This window comes from Aspergillus eucalypticola, assembly GCF_003184535.1.
Source record: "Aspergillus eucalypticola CBS 122712 chromosome Unknown BO83scaffold_3, whole genome shotgun sequence".
NCBI lineage: Eukaryota > Fungi > Ascomycota > Eurotiomycetes > Eurotiales > Aspergillaceae > Aspergillus > Aspergillus eucalypticola.
In genome coordinates, this window is record NW_020290277.1 from 250314 (window position 1) to 267156 (window position 16843).

At 51.4% G+C, this 16843-nt stretch overlaps 8 protein-coding genes across 8 annotated transcripts; 4 read left to right on the forward strand and 4 right to left on the reverse strand.

Moving 5' to 3' along the window:
- Positions 1 to 511: 511 nt before the first annotated feature.
- BO83DRAFT_454030 (cytochrome P450) lies at positions 512 to 2360 on the reverse strand (the record flags this gene model as incomplete). Its single annotated transcript, XM_025536935.1, has 3 exons — positions 512 to 1148; positions 1210 to 1663; positions 1718 to 2360. 3 exons carry the CDS (start codon positions 2358 to 2360, stop codon positions 512 to 514), a joined length of 1734 nt encoding a protein of 577 aa, XP_025392015.1.
- Positions 2361 to 3488: 1128 nt separating this feature from the next.
- Positions 3489 to 4886, reverse strand: BO83DRAFT_353159 (uncharacterized protein). The gene is made up of 4 exons (XM_025529027.1): positions 4654 to 4886; positions 4487 to 4585; positions 4049 to 4422; positions 3489 to 3993 (listed from the first exon to the last, which is right to left on the reverse strand). Exons 1-4 carry the CDS (start codon positions 4843 to 4845, stop codon positions 3612 to 3614), a joined length of 1047 nt encoding a protein of 348 aa, XP_025392016.1. The 5' UTR covers positions 4846 to 4886; the 3' UTR covers positions 3489 to 3611.
- Positions 4887 to 5423: 537 nt separating this feature from the next.
- BO83DRAFT_454033 (cytochrome P450) lies at positions 5424 to 7094 on the forward strand (the record flags this gene model as incomplete). The annotated part of the gene is made up of 2 exons (XM_025536936.1): positions 5424 to 6668; positions 6708 to 7094. 2 exons carry the CDS (start codon positions 5424 to 5426, stop codon positions 7092 to 7094), a joined length of 1632 nt encoding a protein of 543 aa, XP_025392017.1.
- A 38-nt stretch (positions 7095 to 7132) lies between these two features.
- BO83DRAFT_374873 (uncharacterized protein) lies at positions 7133 to 8729 on the reverse strand. Its single transcript, XM_025530313.1, has one exon. It carries the CDS (start codon positions 8618 to 8620, stop codon positions 7220 to 7222), a length of 1401 nt encoding a protein of 466 aa, XP_025392018.1. The 5' UTR covers positions 8621 to 8729; the 3' UTR covers positions 7133 to 7219.
- Positions 8730 to 9070: 341 nt separating this feature from the next.
- BO83DRAFT_413954 (SDR family oxidoreductase) lies at positions 9071 to 10242 on the forward strand. Its single transcript, XM_025534529.1, has 3 exons — positions 9071 to 9248; positions 9320 to 9543; positions 9610 to 10242. The coding sequence occupies exons 1-3, from the start codon at positions 9165 to 9167 to the stop codon at positions 10172 to 10174; spliced, it is 873 nt and encodes a 290-aa protein (XP_025392019.1). The 5' UTR covers positions 9071 to 9164; the 3' UTR covers positions 10175 to 10242.
- A 343-nt stretch (positions 10243 to 10585) lies between these two features.
- On the reverse strand, positions 10586 to 12436 carry BO83DRAFT_405326 (flavin-containing monooxygenase; the record flags this gene model as incomplete). The annotated part of the gene is made up of 3 exons (XM_025533787.1): positions 10586 to 11726; positions 11790 to 12188; positions 12249 to 12436. The coding sequence occupies 3 exons, from the start codon at positions 12434 to 12436 to the stop codon at positions 10586 to 10588; spliced, it is 1728 nt and encodes a 575-aa protein (XP_025392020.1).
- Positions 12437 to 12840: 404 nt separating this feature from the next.
- BO83DRAFT_330204 (cytochrome P450) lies at positions 12841 to 14820 on the forward strand. The gene is made up of 2 exons (XM_025528227.1): positions 12841 to 13714; positions 13771 to 14820. The coding sequence occupies exons 1-2, from the start codon at positions 12959 to 12961 to the stop codon at positions 14551 to 14553; spliced, it is 1539 nt and encodes a 512-aa protein (XP_025392021.1). The 5' UTR covers positions 12841 to 12958; the 3' UTR covers positions 14554 to 14820.
- A 274-nt stretch (positions 14821 to 15094) lies between these two features.
- Positions 15095 to 16698, forward strand: BO83DRAFT_454038 (terpene synthase family protein; the record flags this gene model as incomplete). The annotated part of the gene is made up of 4 exons (XM_025536937.1): positions 15095 to 15656; positions 15741 to 15772; positions 15867 to 16150; positions 16210 to 16698. 4 exons carry the CDS (start codon positions 15095 to 15097, stop codon positions 16631 to 16633), a joined length of 1302 nt encoding a protein of 433 aa, XP_025392022.1. The 3' UTR covers positions 16634 to 16698.
- Positions 16699 to 16843: the final 145 nt, after the last annotated feature.

A 16843-nucleotide genomic window follows, 5' to 3' on the forward strand; every position in this document is an offset into this window, starting at 1 on the left:
GTAGCGACATGCATACCGAACACAATCTAGAGGGTCTGGATTGGGGACTTGCACATCTTCTGTCGCGATTCCGTAATGAGGCAAGCCATATATGTTTTGCTTCAAGTTCTGTTTCATACCATTGAGGGTCCGTTGATACATTTGGTAATGAAGCGTAGCCGGAGGGTCATTGTAGAGTCTTCGATAATGCTTTTTCAGATAATCTTGCGCTGATTGATGAATCAGGTACACGGTGTTGTTTCGAATGGTCAGAAAGGACCGACATTCCTGGACGATTGCTTCCGCTGCATCCTCACCCTCTGATGGTACTCATTATCGTCATATTTGCTTTTTCTCGCCATTGAATTGAATAGAAATATGCGTATATGAACAGATGAGATAGATATATCTTAAATACACTATATCCTATCTCCAAAGTCTTCAAAATTGCCCCGCACTCTTCCATACCTAACTACATACAAAGAGCAAATGAGACAGTCCGTCATCCAAATCAGCCTACAGATATTCCCTATCACCTCCTCTCACTAAATACAACCTTCAATTCCCCCAAAGTCGCCACAAACGTATCCCTCGTCTCCTCCCTAAACCTCCTCCCATCCTCCCCGTCCGCCAACCGCACATCAAACCTCTCAAACAGCATAGCCACGACCACCCTCAACTCAACATACGCCAACGCCTTCCCAACACAACTATACGCGCCACCCACGAACGGGAAATATGCCGCTTTGTTAATAATCCAATCTGGCTTCCCGTCCGTCCAGCGCTCGGGGACGAACTCCTCCGGGTTTCGATAGTACCGGGGATCGTTTTGCACGGGTAGAATCGGCACACTGACTATTATATCTCCTGGGATGAAGGTGGAGGTTCCCTTATCAGTGGGAATGTGGATACCTTCTGGTGGTGTTTTGCGCTGGATTCCACTGTGCACTGGTGGCTGGATACGTAGGGCTTCGCTGACGCAGGCGTTTAGGTAGGGGAGGGAGGATATGGAGCGGTAGTAGGTGTCTTCGGGGGATTCGGTGGGGGGGTTTGATTCTGTTTGGCGCTTTCCTGCTGCGGAGTCGAGTTCAATTTGAAGTTTGCGTTGAATGGATGGGTTGAGGGCCAAGTGGTAGATTATGACACTCATTGTAACGGAGCTGGTGTCTCTGTTCGTAGTTGATTAGGTAGATGTCAATGACAAGTTGAATGAATGGTGGTGTGACTCACCCTCCAGCAATTACAAGCAGCTCTCCCTCACTATACAACGCCTTCTTAGATAAATCGCGCATAGACGGCAGCATCCTCGTCATAATGTCCTCCTCAGGCACTTCACTTATTCTTTCTTGCTGCCGCTTCTCCTGGATTCGATCTTGGATCCAATTTCCATACTCTCGAATAGCACTACCAGCACCGGGCAGGCTCATCAACAAGCTGATAAGCCACGGCGTATGTACCATGACATGCTGGCCATTCCGCATGTTCTTGACGAAGCTTAGACTAGGGTTCAACTTCCACTTCTCGATATTATTGAAGGAATAGCCCCAGCCAACGACTCCCATGATATCGTAGCTGAGAAGTGACATGGTACTGGGGACAGAAAGCGGTTGGTTGACACGGTGCGCCAAAGCGTCGAGGAACTTTTCCGTTGTGCGGATGACCATTGGTTGGTAGGATTTCAGTGCTGTTGTTCCAGTGAGCACGATGTAACACATCCAAGGGGGGTATGATCACCAACCTCTTCCACTAAACACTTTATCCCAAAGAGCCTTCCTCCGCTGCGAGTGCACGGCTGGATCCCGCATATGAAACACGGCATAGTCATGCGTGAAGTCACCCGAACCCTTTAGACGATCATACCACGGGCCACGGGTACATTTGCTCGAAGGTCCATAGATGACATCGATGGCTTCAGCCGACAGGATGCTTAGTTCCTGGGGCCCTGTTCGGACAATATCCCCGTACTGTCTGTGTAGGTTCCATACCCGTTCGAAGTTTCGGTTTTTCTCGAGGTTCTCGTATCCGGTTACGAACTTGGAGAGCTTGAGCGGGAATGGGCCTGGGAAGTTATGTAGACGATGGAGGAAGGCGCGGTAGGTTAGGATCGAGGCGAAGAGGGAGGCATAGAAGCAGATATTTAGTATGGACACAGTACCGATACCTAAAAGCCATGCATAGATGCTTGTCCAACTTCCATGGCTATTGACTGTGGTGAGTAGGGCTAGGGTATTCACGATCAGGTTGGCATAAACCCAAGCACGGCCCTCCTTGGCGCCGCGTTCCCCGCGTGACCAGTAGAAAACATGGGCACTGAATCCGGCAGATGCCAGGAGAGGGCCTTTCTCCTTTACAGTGTTCAAAAGATCAAGGAACAAGGCCATTCTGTCTAGTCTGGGATCCTCCGAAGGAATTGTGGTTACTACTTATATATGCCTATGCTCTTGGCAGGATGTGGTGATCACAGCGCCAAGAGAAACATACCAATAAGGACGCTCTATTGCAATCCGCTTCGAGTTTCTTCTCGGCATTTACGAGACAGATCATCAATCCATATTGTATGTTTGTGTGCTATACCCTTTCGGGAACCGGTTGCGACATTGCTGATTGGCTGCTCCGCCTAATCTTCAGTATCCACCACTTATTATGAAGTCAATGCACGCAATGCCGGTGGACTCGGACATTACTTTCCACAACAGATGATTCGTTCTAAGACAGTTAAGACGGTTGATAATATTTTATAGTAAATGAGCCCATAACTGTCAGAAATTCGATGAGGTCAGTCAGCCGTACTGTGTACTGCAACCCAGTGCTTGATCATTGAGAATGGACCAGTGAAAACTGAAGCCTTAATATGGCGGATAATGATAGAATGAGAATACCTTATTACACTTGCTGTACTTTGACTTGGTAACATCAGTATAAATCTTTGGAGTTTTTAAAGATTACTTTACATTCCCCAACCTCATATATGCACGTGTGAGGCTTTTTATAGGGCTCGGAATAGGATCCCTGGAATATGACGAAGAATGCTAATTATCGTATCTATCAAGATCAAGAGGTATAATTTATGAAACTAGTCAGATGAGGTCCAAAAGATAGGGAATAATAACGTCCCTTATGCTCCTGCATCATCGGCTGCGCATGGCCCCGCTTTTGACCAGAGGTTGGTGGTCAGATTAAAGTCATACAGACAAGCTTTCTGTGTTGATTAACTTATTGCTTGAATAAGATCTGGGTAGATACTGCCAACGGAGACGTTTGAAAGATAATATTTCCAACAGAACGCAGGTCGCTCGAAGTGAGACATGGTTTGGCGAGATATCTCACATTCTTGCACAAAAGCCGGACATAGTGGCGTGATAGCGCCACTGTTTGTTTGGACTCAGCTTTCACACAATTCTGCGGATTGTAACCAAGATTTTCTGACGACCTCTCCTTTACCTATATAAAAAAAGCTTTATAAGTCATCAAGATATATTACATCTGAACCTAACGCCGTTCAAACTGTCAGATACACCAAAAACACCACAAGATGCGCCCCAATCATCCTATATACGTCCAACGTTCTCGTTTCCGAGACGCTAATAATACAACAAAAAAACAAAAGGAAAATAATGAGGAACTGAAAGCCATCACACCGCCTGCCTTACATCGGCACGGTACGCCTGCTTCAAACTCCCCAACGAAAGTTCATCGGCGGACCTTTCCTCCGGCAGCCGCTGTGTCTCCTCATGATCAATCGCCGACCAACCGCGGTCCGCCCGACTGCGCGTCCCCTTCTGCGTCGACATTTTAAAAGTCCCAGCCGTGGGGTCCTTCTTCGAGTTTGCCTGGGTAGTGGTCGACTTGAATATCTTCGAGACCAGCGGGCGCATGGAGGGCATGCAGGCCGTTATCATGGCGACGCATATCTCGACGGAGGTGCAGTCGATGGCGCCTTGCAGGTCCCAGCTGGAGTCGGTGGAGTTGAGGGATTGAGCTTCGATGCAGCGGAGAATGGAGGCGATGCAGGTTCTGGTGCAATATAAAATCAGTGTCATACTTTTTGGCAGGATGGGAAAGAACGGACCCAAATCCAAGAGCAAAGACAGACGCCAGCATGCGTTTCTTGCGACTACTCATGTGTAGCTGATGGATAACAGAGAGGGGCATGCTCAGGATGATAAAGTCAGTGACGACGTTTGTCACGCCGCTGAATACCACGACAGCGTAGTAATCAATGCAGGTGGCGGGCACGGAAGGATCCCAGGCGTGAGAGAGAGGGACACATTGTAGCCAGGTGGCGAGCACGCTGCTGAAATTGTACGCAACCACGACGAAGGCCATGAACCAGGTCATGAGGCGGAACCATCGCTGTGGGAAGATCCGACCGTAGAATGTTAGGATGGAGAGCTTGGTGAAGCAGATGGCGAGACTGTAGAAGCACTCGGCGATGGTTATAGACTGTGTGTCTGTATATTAGCGTTGTGTGATGGTGGGGTGGGTGATAGGATTCAGTTTAGCTCACCAATGTTAAACCCTTCGCATCGGTTACATAGGCAATGTGCTTTCCCATGCCAAAGTGGATGGTTATGTAGATTGAGACGCTGAATGCAACGTTGAAGAACTACCAGCCAGAAAAGGTGAGCTTGAGTTCTCCGAACTCACTGTGTTGTCAAGCCTAATGAACCTTACCAATGCTACTATGATAAAGTAGTCGTCGAGACCTAATCGCATCGACGTGATAGATCGGGCTATCACTCGCAAGATGACGCCTGCAGCGCTGGCGGCCATTGTGATTGATGCGCAGGCAATGATTCCCGGTGCACGGGTCGCACCCGGATTGGCTTCCATTGCCTCGATTTGAGCTGCTGTTAGACTTGACATTTTGGCAGAGTTCAGTAGTGTAGTCGTCAAGGGCCACCGAGAACAATCAAGGAGAATGTGCACAACAGAAGGAATGGGGGAGTGGATGGCAGGATCAGGCCTGAAGAAAAGGCGGAGGAGTATGGACCTGGAATACGAGGATCCTGCGAGGCGGAGTTCCTGCAACAGCCCCCATGAAGAAACAGCCCCCATGGGGCTAAATGATGACCGCAGTTTGAACATCAGGCCAGACGCTATCTGATAGTAAATAATGTTATAGTTAACGCTAAGCAACTGACCAAGCAATTTGTGCAGAATGGGGCCGATGCAATACACCTCATTACCGGTGGGTCACTGTATTACTGTATGTCAGGTACTGTCACACCGGGTATTGGTTATTAGCCTACAAATTGCTGCATTTGAGGCTGCATCTGTCAGATCATCACCAAGTATAGGATATATTTGACTGAGGAAATGTCCCTTCATACTGAAGATCGGCTTGATCAACCTGGGGGCGAGAGTATGTAAAGAAGCCTGCTTGCCCCTCTCAACACAGTCCATCCACTGTCGCCCACAGTATCGTCATCACGCCCTCAGTCATGCCCATTGCCAACACCAAAGCCGCAGCGCTATTGACGCTGCTTGCGTTGACACTCGGTTACCACCTTCGCACATGGCCCCTTGTGGATCTTATCCTTGAAACTCTCTTTGCCGTGATTATCTACCGCTTGACCTTGCATCCACTGGCCAGCTACCCAGGACCCTGGCTAGCCGCCGCCACAGACTGGTACAACATCTACTACTGCTTCACGGGCGATCGACACCTAGACTTCTACCGACTGCACGAGAAGTACGGATCAGCCGTGCGATATGGCCCCAATCGCGTGTCATTTCGCTCGGCAACCGCCCTGGCCGACATCTACGGCAGCCAAGCCAACACGCAAAAGTCAGCCGTCTACAGCGCCTTTACCCACTTCTTCACCGTCCCCGCCAGCCTAACCACTATCGATCGAAAAGCCCATGCCTTCAAGCGGCGCGTCACCAGCCGAGCACTGAACCCACGTGCCGTGCAGGATCTTGAAGAGTTGATCCTGCAGAACGTGCGCGCCCTGTGCACTGCCCTGACGATCCCAGCGGATCCCTACCTATTGAAGAACAAGAAGGATCCGACTACCGAGAAGGATCCCTCCTCATCCTGGGGCCGTCCCCACGACCTATCCACAACAATCAAATGCCTCCTCAGCGACATCATGGGTGACGTGACCTTCTCCCGCCACTGGAACATGCAATCCAGCCCACGTAACCGCCACATCCTATCCCTAATGGCCCAAGGCACCCGTGGCATAAACCTAGCAGGCCACATGCCCACCCTCCTCAAGCTTCACCTTGACCGTCTCTGCTTCCCCACTCTCACGCGCGGCGTGCAACAGTTCTTCCACCTTTCCGAAGAACAGTCCTCTTGGCGCGCCGCTCAGCCCCCCGATACCTTGCCGCACCGGGACCTCTTCGCCTCGCTCCTCGACGCCCGCGACCCACAATCGGGTCAGGGCTATACTCCGCGCGATTTGATTGCTGAAGCGGGCTTTTTGATCATTGCCGGTACCGATACTACGGCGACGACTATCACTGCTACTTTGTTCTATCTGCTGCATAATAGGGAGGCGTATATCCGCGCGCAGAGCGAGGTTAGTGTTGCTTTTGAGGATGTCGAAGATATCCGGATTGGACCTGCTCTGGCGGGGTGTCGGTTTCTGTATGCTTGTGTAAATGAGGCGCTGAGGCTGAACCCCCCTGTTAGCTCGGTTCTGCCGCGCCAGGTGCTGGAGGGGGGGTTGGTGGTTGGGGTAATGGATGATAATGGCGGTGGTGGTGCTGATCGAAAGTACTTTGTGCCGGAGGGGACGGATGTCGGGGTGCCGATGTATGCCCTGCAGAGGGATGGTCGGTACTGGGTTGATCCTCATGCGTACAAGCCCGAACGCTGGCTGGGGGTGGATGCTGAGGATGGAGGTGTCACGGCGTATGCGCCGTTCGGGGCGGGACGGACAAGTTGCGTGGGTAAGTATCTTGCGTATCAGGAGATGGGGATTATTCTCGCCAGGTTGTTGTGGTTGTTTGATATGCGGTTGTATTCTGTTGTCAAGGAGGATGAGAACAAGAAGGATGAGGATGCAGCATGGGGAAGGAACCGGAGAGATGAGTTCCAGACACGCGACGTGTTTACCAGTTCGCATGAGGGACCAGTTGTACAGTTCAGCAGGAGAATATAGTTCCATGCCACCTTATATTAATGATAGTATACACAATTCTCCGTTTGTCACATATTATAGTAGGTTATATTCTAGTAGATTTCGATCACCCGCAATCTATCACTAAATTGCGCCTCCGAATGAATCTACTCCAACATCCCCTCAGCCAACACCTCCATCCACCTTTCAAACACCCCCTCAACAAAACTTCTCTCATAAAACGCCTCATTCCAATGCACGGATAGCACTAATTCCCCGTTAAACGTCCACACCTGCGTCAACAACAACCGATTGATAACCTCGATAGCCACCCACCACTCCTCCACCTTGACCTTCCTCTCCTTGCCCTCCACCTCCACCTTGAGCAACTCGTTCACCCGTCCCATGGAACTCAGCTCGGGATGCGCCGGCGCAAGCAACGGATCAGGCGGCGCAGCGCCTAAGACCTGCATAACTCGTCCCACATAGGTAGGCAGGAAATCGAAGATATTCTGCGGGGCCTCCTTGGCCAGATTTCTCCGGTAGAGGGAGGTGAATTCCCGCGCGAGGCGGAGGAATTCTTCATGCTTCTCCACCTGCGTTGGGTACAGCGGCATGCGGAACGGAAGACCTGTATGATAGAGCGAGACGGCGGCTGCAGGGCCGTTCCACGGCTCGGGGAGATAGCGACGCAGGTCGAGGGGGTTGAAGCCGACGTAGTCGGGTTTGTTTTCTGGGTGGAGGGCAAAGTGCAGGCCGGTTAGGGCGAGAGCGGCGTGCGTGGCGGCTGTGATAGTGATATTGTGGGCGGAACAGGCTTCCAGGAGACGGGTGGTGGTTGCGCCGTCTATGTGGCGGAGGATGCGTCTGGGGTTGGTTGGGAGGATGTTGGGGAGAGTGGGAAGCATGAGGTTTCCATTGTCGGTCTGGGTGAGGCAGGGCTGGAGTTCGCGGTTTGAGGCTGCTGTAGCGGCGGGTTCGTCTAGGGGGCAAGTTGTGTTGAGGAGATTTGAGTCTGCGATGGCTTGGTCCACAGCGGGACAGAGACGGGAGGGTTCAGTCCCGTCGATGGGATGAATGGTGCCATCTGCGAGGAGTTGCAGGAAGGCGGACTGCATGAGGTGCAGACCGATGCCGTCGATGCGCCAATGGGGGGTGCGGAAGACTACCTCGGAGGTATTGGGGAGGTAGTAGAGATGGACGCGTGGTGAGGGAGGTAGCTGCTCGTAGAGGTCATTTGAAGTTCGATTGGTGTCGATGTGGAAGGTCTCTTGGGCCCACGCGTCGAGTTGGGTAGTAGAGGTGATGGCTTCATACACGAAGCGCTCGCTTCCGTTGCCGTCTGCCTCGGGTTCAGCGGCCAATTGAGGGTAGACATGGCGGAGAGCTTTCCAGGCTTGCTCAATTGCACTGGTGGGAGGCAGAGGTGGTTGCAGCTGGAGAGTGCAAGTAATTAGGTAGTGTTCTTTGTTGAGCGGAGCACCGGCGGCAGCAACAATGCGGTAGAAAGACTCGATGGAGTCGAAGGGACGCTCGTATCGGTTCGGGGAGACTTGTGTCCAGGACATCTCGAAAACCAAGGGAATTGAGAGTTTGGATAGTGGTTTGGGGGCAGGTGGCGGTGTTCGATCAAGTTATGATATGGCAGAAGAGAACTGGGTGATTGTGGAATGATTGAGGGGTAAGACTTGAATTGATGGAGCAGGCGGGGGCGATAAATAACTAGGAAGGTGTTGTATCTAGTATCTACTGTTACACTACCAGGCAAAATGGATCTCAGGCAACTTTGTAGCCTTGTAGGCTGACAAACAGTAAGCACTAAATATCCTTGAGACAAGATTTTATGGCCCCCTGCAGATCACTGGTGACTGGCGATACAAGTGTCACACTAAACGTTACTAGTCAATGCTTAGTGCGAGAGAGCGAGGCTTTGCTGCGTGGGGTCCAAAACACAAACAACGGAAGAAGCGGACACTGACATTTCTCCCCCACTTATTATCTTTGCTCTTCTCCCCCTCCTTGAATCCGTTCCTGCTGCTCTCTCTGTCCTCAATTACACCCTCTTCCCTCTTACCTATATACCAGATATCACACAAATACTATACTTGAACAATGTCCAGCCAACCTCTTACCTGGGTCGTCACCGGCTGCTCCTCCGGCATTGGCGAAGCCCTAGTCCGCGCCATTCTCGCCCAGGTGAGCACCCACCCCACCAACCTTTTCCTTACACTTGTACCAATTACTGTTACTGACCAACGAGTAACCAGGGCGACAAAGTCATTGCCACTGCTCGCGCCCGCAACAATGTCAGCGGTGCCGACCGTCTTTCGGCCCTCAAAGAAGCCGGAGCCGCAGTGGTCGAGCTCGACGTGAGCCGGCCCCAAGAAGAACTGGATGCCAAGGCACGCGAGATCTGGGAGATCTACGGCAAAGTTGATGTCCTAGTGAACAACGCTGGATACATTGACGCTGGTATTGTCGAAGAAATTACGTTAGCTTACCCCTCTCCCCCCCACTCGTCGTATACTGTCTTGAATCCCCACTAATGAATTCCCAGCGAGCCTTTCCTGATTGACGCCCTCCGCACCAACGCCTTCGGTCCCCTCAACGTATCCCGCGCCTTCCTGCCCCTTATGCGCGCCCAAAAATCCGGAACCGTGCTGTTCACTAGCAGCGTTGGAGTCTACTACGGTGCGCCTGGTGCATCATGCTACACAGGCGGCAAGGGTCTCCTGGAGGTGGTGGTGCCCAACCTGGCTCTGGAGCTGGCGGCATTCGGCATTCGCACTTCACTACTCACCTATGGTTACTACCGCACAGAGGTCATGAACCCTGGAAACTTTCACAGCCGGGCGCCTCGTCCCCTGCCGGAGTATGAAGAGCTCCGGGGTCTGGTGGTTGCTGGGTGTGCGGCTGCCAACCACAACCAGCAGGGTGATCCGGAGAAAGCGGCGAAGGTGGTGGTCGAGGCGGTTAAGGGAACGGGCAAGTTTGAGGGGAAGCAGTTGCCTTTGCGGTTGCCCATTGGCAAGGATGCTATTGCTGCGATGCGCAAGGCGTGCGAGGAGAGGTTGGCTATTTGTAATGAATTTGAGGGGCTGGTGGATCAGACTGATTTCTAGATGTTTTTTGGGCGTATATATATCTTCTAGTTTCGGGGTGTTTTGTTAAATCAAAATCGTGTTCAAGGTTGCTTGGTCTATGCTGTATGAGTTGTATAGAACGTTCCACTTGACTTGGGGTGAGTTCTAGCTTTGTAGATTTGTTGCACTTGTCGCGGAGACAATTCTCCGTATTTCTGTATTACGATTGACCAGCAATTTAGTTAATTCGATGCCTATGAGCAAGTAGTCTTGAAATGAACTTTGACTTCTAAGGTGACGAAAAAGAAGAAAATGCTACTAGTCGATGGTATTCATGGGGTGGTAGTAACTTATATACTTCAAAATAATTATCACAGCAACACAACAGTCGCGCCATCATGATCCTCTTTTATCATGTATTATATTTAATACAGTAGTGAAATGGCAAAATCAATCAGCCGGTCTCCCCTGCAACAACTTCTCCCGCTCTCCAACCCCAAAAGTCCCACTCTTGGTCAAAACCCTCCGCCTGGCCCCCCTACTCCCCAGCGGTCCACTATCCCGATCTCCCAAATACCACGCCAAATCACTTGTTTCATCAGCACCCGTAGCCGAGAGCCCATTCCCCAACCAAGCAAACCGATCTCCACCGACATACTCCCAATCATAATCCTCAGCCCTTAACTCACGTAACGCATCCGCAAAATGCAAACTACTCCCGGGCCACATTGACAATCTCGCACTATCACCATCGGCCTTGTAATGCGAGCGACACGCATCCGCCCAGACGGTCCTTTCCAACAAAAACTTACGACAATGTGCCGTGAAAGCCCGACTAGCGGCGCGCGACGGACTGAACGCATGAATATTCTCCGTCTGGTAGCGGTCGATTAACTGGCAGATGTATTCGGCCTGAATCTCAGATGTGCGGAGGTAACTCCCGCTGATGGAGGGGAAGAAGGGACCCGCGAACATGGCGTAATTGGGCATGTGCGGGACAGTGGTTGCGAAGTAGGAGTCTAGGACGTCGTCGGCCCAGAGGTCCGCGAGAGATTGGTTTGATTTGCCAATTAAGGGAAAGGACGGGATGCAGGTGGTGTCGAAGCCGGTGGCGCAGACGATGGCGTCCACGGCGTGGTGTGTTCCGGTGCTGTCGACGAGGCCGTCGGCGCAGATGCGGGTGATATCTCCGACGATGAGGGTGGTGTTGGGCTGGCTGAGGGCTGAGAGGTAGCCGACTCCGGGAGTTGGTCGACGGCAGCCTGGGGCGAAGGTGGGGAGGAGTTCTGAGGTGGGAAGGTTGTGCTGATTTAAGGTTGCTTCCATTGTTTGAGTTAGGTACTGGCGCATGCCTTGATGGAGTGGGCTATCGCGAAGGAAAGTAGAAAATGTGCTGTTGATCACTGTCTCAATTTGTTTGCGCTTTGTGAGGAGATGGGATGGGTCGTTAGTCCATTCTGTGATCTGGTCCGGGGTGTATGTTTGCTGTGCTCCGCCGAAGGGGCCAACGATCCAGTTGGGTTGACGGATGAAGTGGAGGAGTTGGCTGGCTTGTGGTTGGAGAGCTGTGAGGAGTTGCTGGCCGCTGGAGCTGTTTGGGGAGTGTATCTTTAGCCGAAGAGCAAGCAGAGGAAGATGATAGTTAGTAGCTTACCCGTTTCCAATCAAGGCAATTCGTTTCCCCGAAACATCATAGCCATCGTCCCAATTGGCGCTATGGATCAGGTGTCCCTTGAACTCGTTCAAACCAGGGATACTTGGCCACTTCCATCGGTTCAATGGACCACTGGCATTGATGAGTATGTCGACCGTGTCGGTCAGGCTTTGCTGGTTTGCGAGGTCTTCGAGTTCAATGCCCCATGTACCCTCGGCATCGTTCCACACGGCCGATGTGACCTTAGTCTGGGTGCGCACATAGTGATGCAAATTGTACTTTGTGGCAAAGTCCTTGAGGTACTGCAGCACCGAGCTTCCCGGCGCATATTCAGCCGGGAAATTGGGATTGGGCTCGAAAGAATAGACATAGTTGTGGGCTGGGACGTCGCAGGCGACTCTAGTTCGGTGGTCAGTTTCATGCGGTTATGCAGTGGGACAGTGATGTTGTACTACATACCCAGGATAGTGATTTTCGTACCAGACGCCTCCAAGGCTTTTGTTTTTCTCATAGACAACTAATTCAATATTACGGAAGGATCGTTGTAGCTTGTATGCAAGGCAGAGACCTGCCACTCCGGCCCCAACACATGCAATGCGGACAGTCCGTTCCGTGTGGATGGGATGCTCGTCTCGATTTAGCGTCATGTTTTTCTTTCCTTTCTTATATGGAAATGATGGGAATACACGGCCTGAATGGAACTGAAGCTTCCTCCTCGGGTAAGACGGAGGAGCTGGCTCTTATAAGCATAAATGCTGTTTTGGAACGTTTTCGTATTGTTACGTTTCAGCCTCCGATCTGCCTGATGCCTTGATGGTAATTATCATGCATCTGCACATAATATTCGGTATTTGACAGGTAACACTGAATTAAAACTAGTGCAAATCGTGCCTTGCATTTTGGCCCCATGTATATTGACGTAAGCAAGGACAGCAGGGATGCCTTGCAGAGCCCGAGCCGCCAGGATCGACACTAATGCGGGGGCCAAATCCTTCCTCATTCTGTTTTGCCACGAGACTTATGAAGCAGTTCCAACTTCCATGCTTTGTCGGTTATGAGTGTACTCCGCCTCCGGGCCCCCAATCTATTGTTGGGGTCCGGAAGGATAAAAGAGTCTTCTGCTGTCGGCCCGTTCTCTCAGGACACCAAGACCAACAGTATCTTTCGCAATGTCATCAGAGATCTCGTCTTTCCTTACCTGGGGTGCACTTTCGGTCCTCGCCTGGACAATCTACGGAGCAATATGGCGGCTGTATCTGAGCCCCTTGGCCGCATTTCCCGGGCCGAAGATTGTCGCGTTGACCTCGTGGGTGGAGTTTTACCATGACGTGATCAAGAAGGGCACATACATGTGGGAGATTGAGAAGATGCACCAGAAATACGGACCGATTGTTCGTGTGAGCCCGTACGAATTGCACTGCATTGATCCAGACTTCTACAATGTCATCTACGCCTCGCTGCCTCAAAAGAGAGACAAGTACGAAAAGTTCACCAAGTCGCCTGACTGCAACAATGCCACCGGATTTACCGTGGAACATGCCCACCATCGTATCAGACGTGACGCCTTGGCCCCATTCTTCAGCAAGCGAAACACTCTGGGCCTTGAAGATAGTATCAAGGCTTGTGTGGATCAGCTCTGCGCGAACATCGCCCGCGCTCATGCCGCCAAGGAGCCATTCAATCTTACTTTGGGGTCGATTGCTACCACCATGGATGTCCTCACTAGCTATAGCTTTGGCCAGCCATTTGGGCTCTTGGCTGACGAGGCTCTCGCTACCCAATGGCGTGATACCGTCTTTCACATTATGCGGGCCCTTCCTATCGTCCGTGCCTTCCCGCTGCTAGTGCGACTGGTTGACCTCTTACCTCCGATCATCTCCAAGTGGATCACCCCTGACCTGTCAATCTTGATGGCATGGAAACTGGTAAGGCGTTACCACTACTGCTAGCCATTTGGGAGTTGCAACTGACTCCGCCACAGCGTATCCGCAAGCAAACCGAAGACGTCCTCGCCTATCGTGGTATCTACTCTGACCCGGACCGCAAGGCCACCACTGTCATTGAAGCCCTCCGCGACAGTGACAAGCTGCCTCCGAAAGAAAAAACCCTTCAGCGGCTATCCGAGGAGGGCGCAATTCTCCTTATCGCGGGTAGCGAGACCCCGGCCAAGGTCAATGCGGTCTTGTGGTATCATCTTCTGGCAAACCCTACCAGGCTCCAGCGTTTGCGAACTGAATTGGCCAGTATCTATCCGGACCCCAAGCACCCGTTACCGTCTGTGACAGAGCTTGAAAAGCTGCCTTTTCTGAATGCCTGTGTCCTAGAGGGGCTGCGCCTGCAGAGTGGAGTCTCGGGTCGTTCACATCGGCTGGCCCCCACAAGTCTCAGCTATGGTAACTGGACGATCCCTGCCCGCACACCTCTCAGTTCAATCTCCGTTTTCCAGCACTACAATCCTGTGCGCTTCCCTGACCCACAGGCCTTTCTTCCTGAGCGATGGCTCTTAGAGGACGGGTCGGGGATCCGCATGGATCTGAAGCGCAGCCTCGTGGCTTTCGGGGCGGGAACACGTTACTGCCTTGGAACATCTCTTGCGTATGCGGAGTTGTACTTGATGGCGGCGGCTTTGGCGACGAGAGTTGATATGGAGTTGTTTGAGACAACAGTCGATGATGTGAAGATTATGCTAGATTGGACGATCCCCCAGCCGAAACCTGACACTCAGGGTGTCAGGGTCCAGGTTCGGGCGGTGCACATGCAGTAACTGAATGTTTAGGGCAGAGGCTTAGCAAGAAGACTGTTGCCGAAGACGGGTAATGGCCAAATTGAAGTACTGTATGGTAAGACACGAGCCGCGGACAACAGCCGAGAATAATGATACCGTACAATACCATGCACGCTAGCATTAGTACAGAACGTTTTGGCCCCAGCATTAATTAACGAACACGAAAACAAGCATTTGATCAACACATCGTGGCATTGCTTCGTATTACCTTCTCAAAATGGACTACGCAGGTGTCAATTTCCCGATAACAGGCTTACTGAATATACCTTCAGACACAAGGCATTCCGTACCCGATATTGGGAACCGCCGAATATGTTTCGTAGTAGTATTTAAATTGGATGAATATCAGGCGATATGAGTAGTTCGATAGGCATTGACAATACCGAGTTTTGCTTTTCTTTTTCCTCCATCAAAAACAATCTGATTATGCTGTCGGGTGCGAATATTCCTAGATTTCCTTTTACAGGCTCAATGACACCGAAAGACTAACCCCCAATGGTAAAAAGGGATCTTTGCAGCCATGGGCAAGCCATGGATCCTGCCCAGTATCCTCAAATCCATTACAGGCACACCTCCCCCTTGCACAGAAGGCAATCGGGAAGAGTCAACAAGCCCTCTCGTCCGCCCTATTAATTACGCCTTCGACCCCGTTCCCTCCGATCACGACATCCCCACCTCATCCGACTTCTTCCCTCAACTCCGCGAATGCCTCCAACAACCCCCACACGATGAATGCGTCTACATCCAGCCCACAGACCTCCACGTCCCATGGCCAACTTTCTTCCCTGCAGCTGTACAATGCAAGCACTGGCAGGAAGTCGAGCATTCCGCCCGCGAACTGTTGAACGAGATTGTCTCCGAGATACAGAAAGAGGCCCAGAGCCGCTCACAAAGTCAAGATAAGAGTGGTGGTCGTCTATTAAGTACACAGCTTGGAGCATCGCCAGATGCTCTTCCACAGAAGAAGTTGCATGAGGTGCTTGAGACGGCGGTGACGGGGACTATCTATATGTTTCCGGCGGCGAATGTGGCGCGTGCGAGGATCATGGCCAAGGCCATTTTGTTGATTTTTTTGCACGATGGTATGTTTACCCTTCTACCTTACCAGATTGGAGTAGTCCGAGGTGAAACAGAGAAGGATTTAGAGGAGCTAACTTGTGAATCAGATGTGGTGGAGGCACATGACGGGTCTGATGCTGTATGTTTCTTGTCGCTTCCTTCTGCGTTTCAATATTCTCGTGCAAGGATTGCTTTTCTGGTGCTTACTTTACTAACTTGGTGATACCATACAGGGAGAAACCTTTCTGGATCTACTTCTACAATCGGACCGGTTACCGCAAACACCCCCACCGGAAGAAGATGCTGAGCCAGGTCTCCCCTGGAGACAACGTATTCTGCGCGAATTCGTAAACGAAGTCTTGACCGAAGATCCCATCTCAGGACTGGAACTCCTCCAGGGCTTGAAGATCTGGTCTCAACATACCCGCTCGCATATCCTGAAAGACCAAGACCAAATGACAAACTACACAAATCTCCAAGACTATGTAGAATACCGCATGGACGATCTCGCCGCTGAGTAGGAACGCCCCGGCCCTTTGTTATTTGTAAGCATCTCTAACAAAGTCGTGAAAACAGCTTCGACCACGCGGCCATACATTTCACTACAAACGTCCACCCTACCGCGACCGAAATCGCCGGCCTCTCGACCATCCGCCGTCTATACCTCATTCACGCCTCCTTAACCAACGACCTATACAGCTATGCCAAGGAACTCCATGACCTACACACCCGCGGCTGCACCATGATAAACAGCGTCCGTGTGCTGCAAAATAACATGATGATCGGGGATGACACGGCGAAGGGAATCCTGCGCCGCATTCTGCTTGATGTAGAACGTCAGTTGCATGCTGAGCAGCAGCGCCTGAGGATGGATGCGGCGACTACAGAAACGCAGAATATCATTGCTCAGGCAGTGATGCAGAGCTTGGCTGGGAATTTGTTCTATTCTGCTACTACGTATCGGTATGCGAGGGTTGTGGAGGGGGCGAAGTTGGAGTAGATCGTTTGTGGGATGGGAAAGGTTTAGGGGAAAGTGGCGACAGGAATGGTAGCATGGGATTAGTGTATATATGAGAAGATGAGAGGGGAGTGTACATACTTGACCTGAGCATGATGGATTTAGAGTCTCTTGGGTTATTTTGGGTTTGGTTTCGGGGCGTCCTTCCTGGATTTTCCTTTAGATGGATATTGTTCTTCGGATTGAATATCT

Coding starts and splice junctions, on each gene's coding strand:
- BO83DRAFT_374873 (XM_025530313.1), bottom strand. CDS start 8,620: ATGTCCTGGACACAAGTCTCCCCGAACCGATACGAGCGTCCCTTCGAC.
- BO83DRAFT_330204 (XM_025528227.1), top strand. CDS start 12,959: ATGTCATCAGAGATCTCGTCTTTCCTTACCTGGGGTGCACTTTCGGTC. Junction 13,715..13,770: donor TCTTGATGGCATGGAAACTG/GTAAGGCGTTAC, acceptor ACTCCGCCACAG/CGTATCCGCAAGCAAACCGA.
- BO83DRAFT_353159 (XM_025529027.1), bottom strand. CDS start 4,845: ATGTCAAGTCTAACAGCAGCTCAAATCGAGGCAATGGAAGCCAATCCG. Junction 4,423..4,486: donor ATGCGAAGGGTTTAACATTG/GTGAGCTAAACT, acceptor ACAGACACACAG/TCTATAACCATCGCCGAGTG. Junction 3,994..4,048: donor GTCTTTGCTCTTGGATTTGG/GTCCGTTCTTTC, acceptor ATATTGCACCAG/AACCTGCATCGCCTCCATTC.
- BO83DRAFT_413954 (XM_025534529.1), top strand. CDS start 9,165: ATGTCCAGCCAACCTCTTACCTGGGTCGTCACCGGCTGCTCCTCCGGC. Junction 9,249..9,319: donor TCCGCGCCATTCTCGCCCAG/GTGAGCACCCAC, acceptor ACGAGTAACCAG/GGCGACAAAGTCATTGCCAC. Junction 9,544..9,609: donor GGTATTGTCGAAGAAATTAC/GTTAGCTTACCC, acceptor ATGAATTCCCAG/CGAGCCTTTCCTGATTGACG.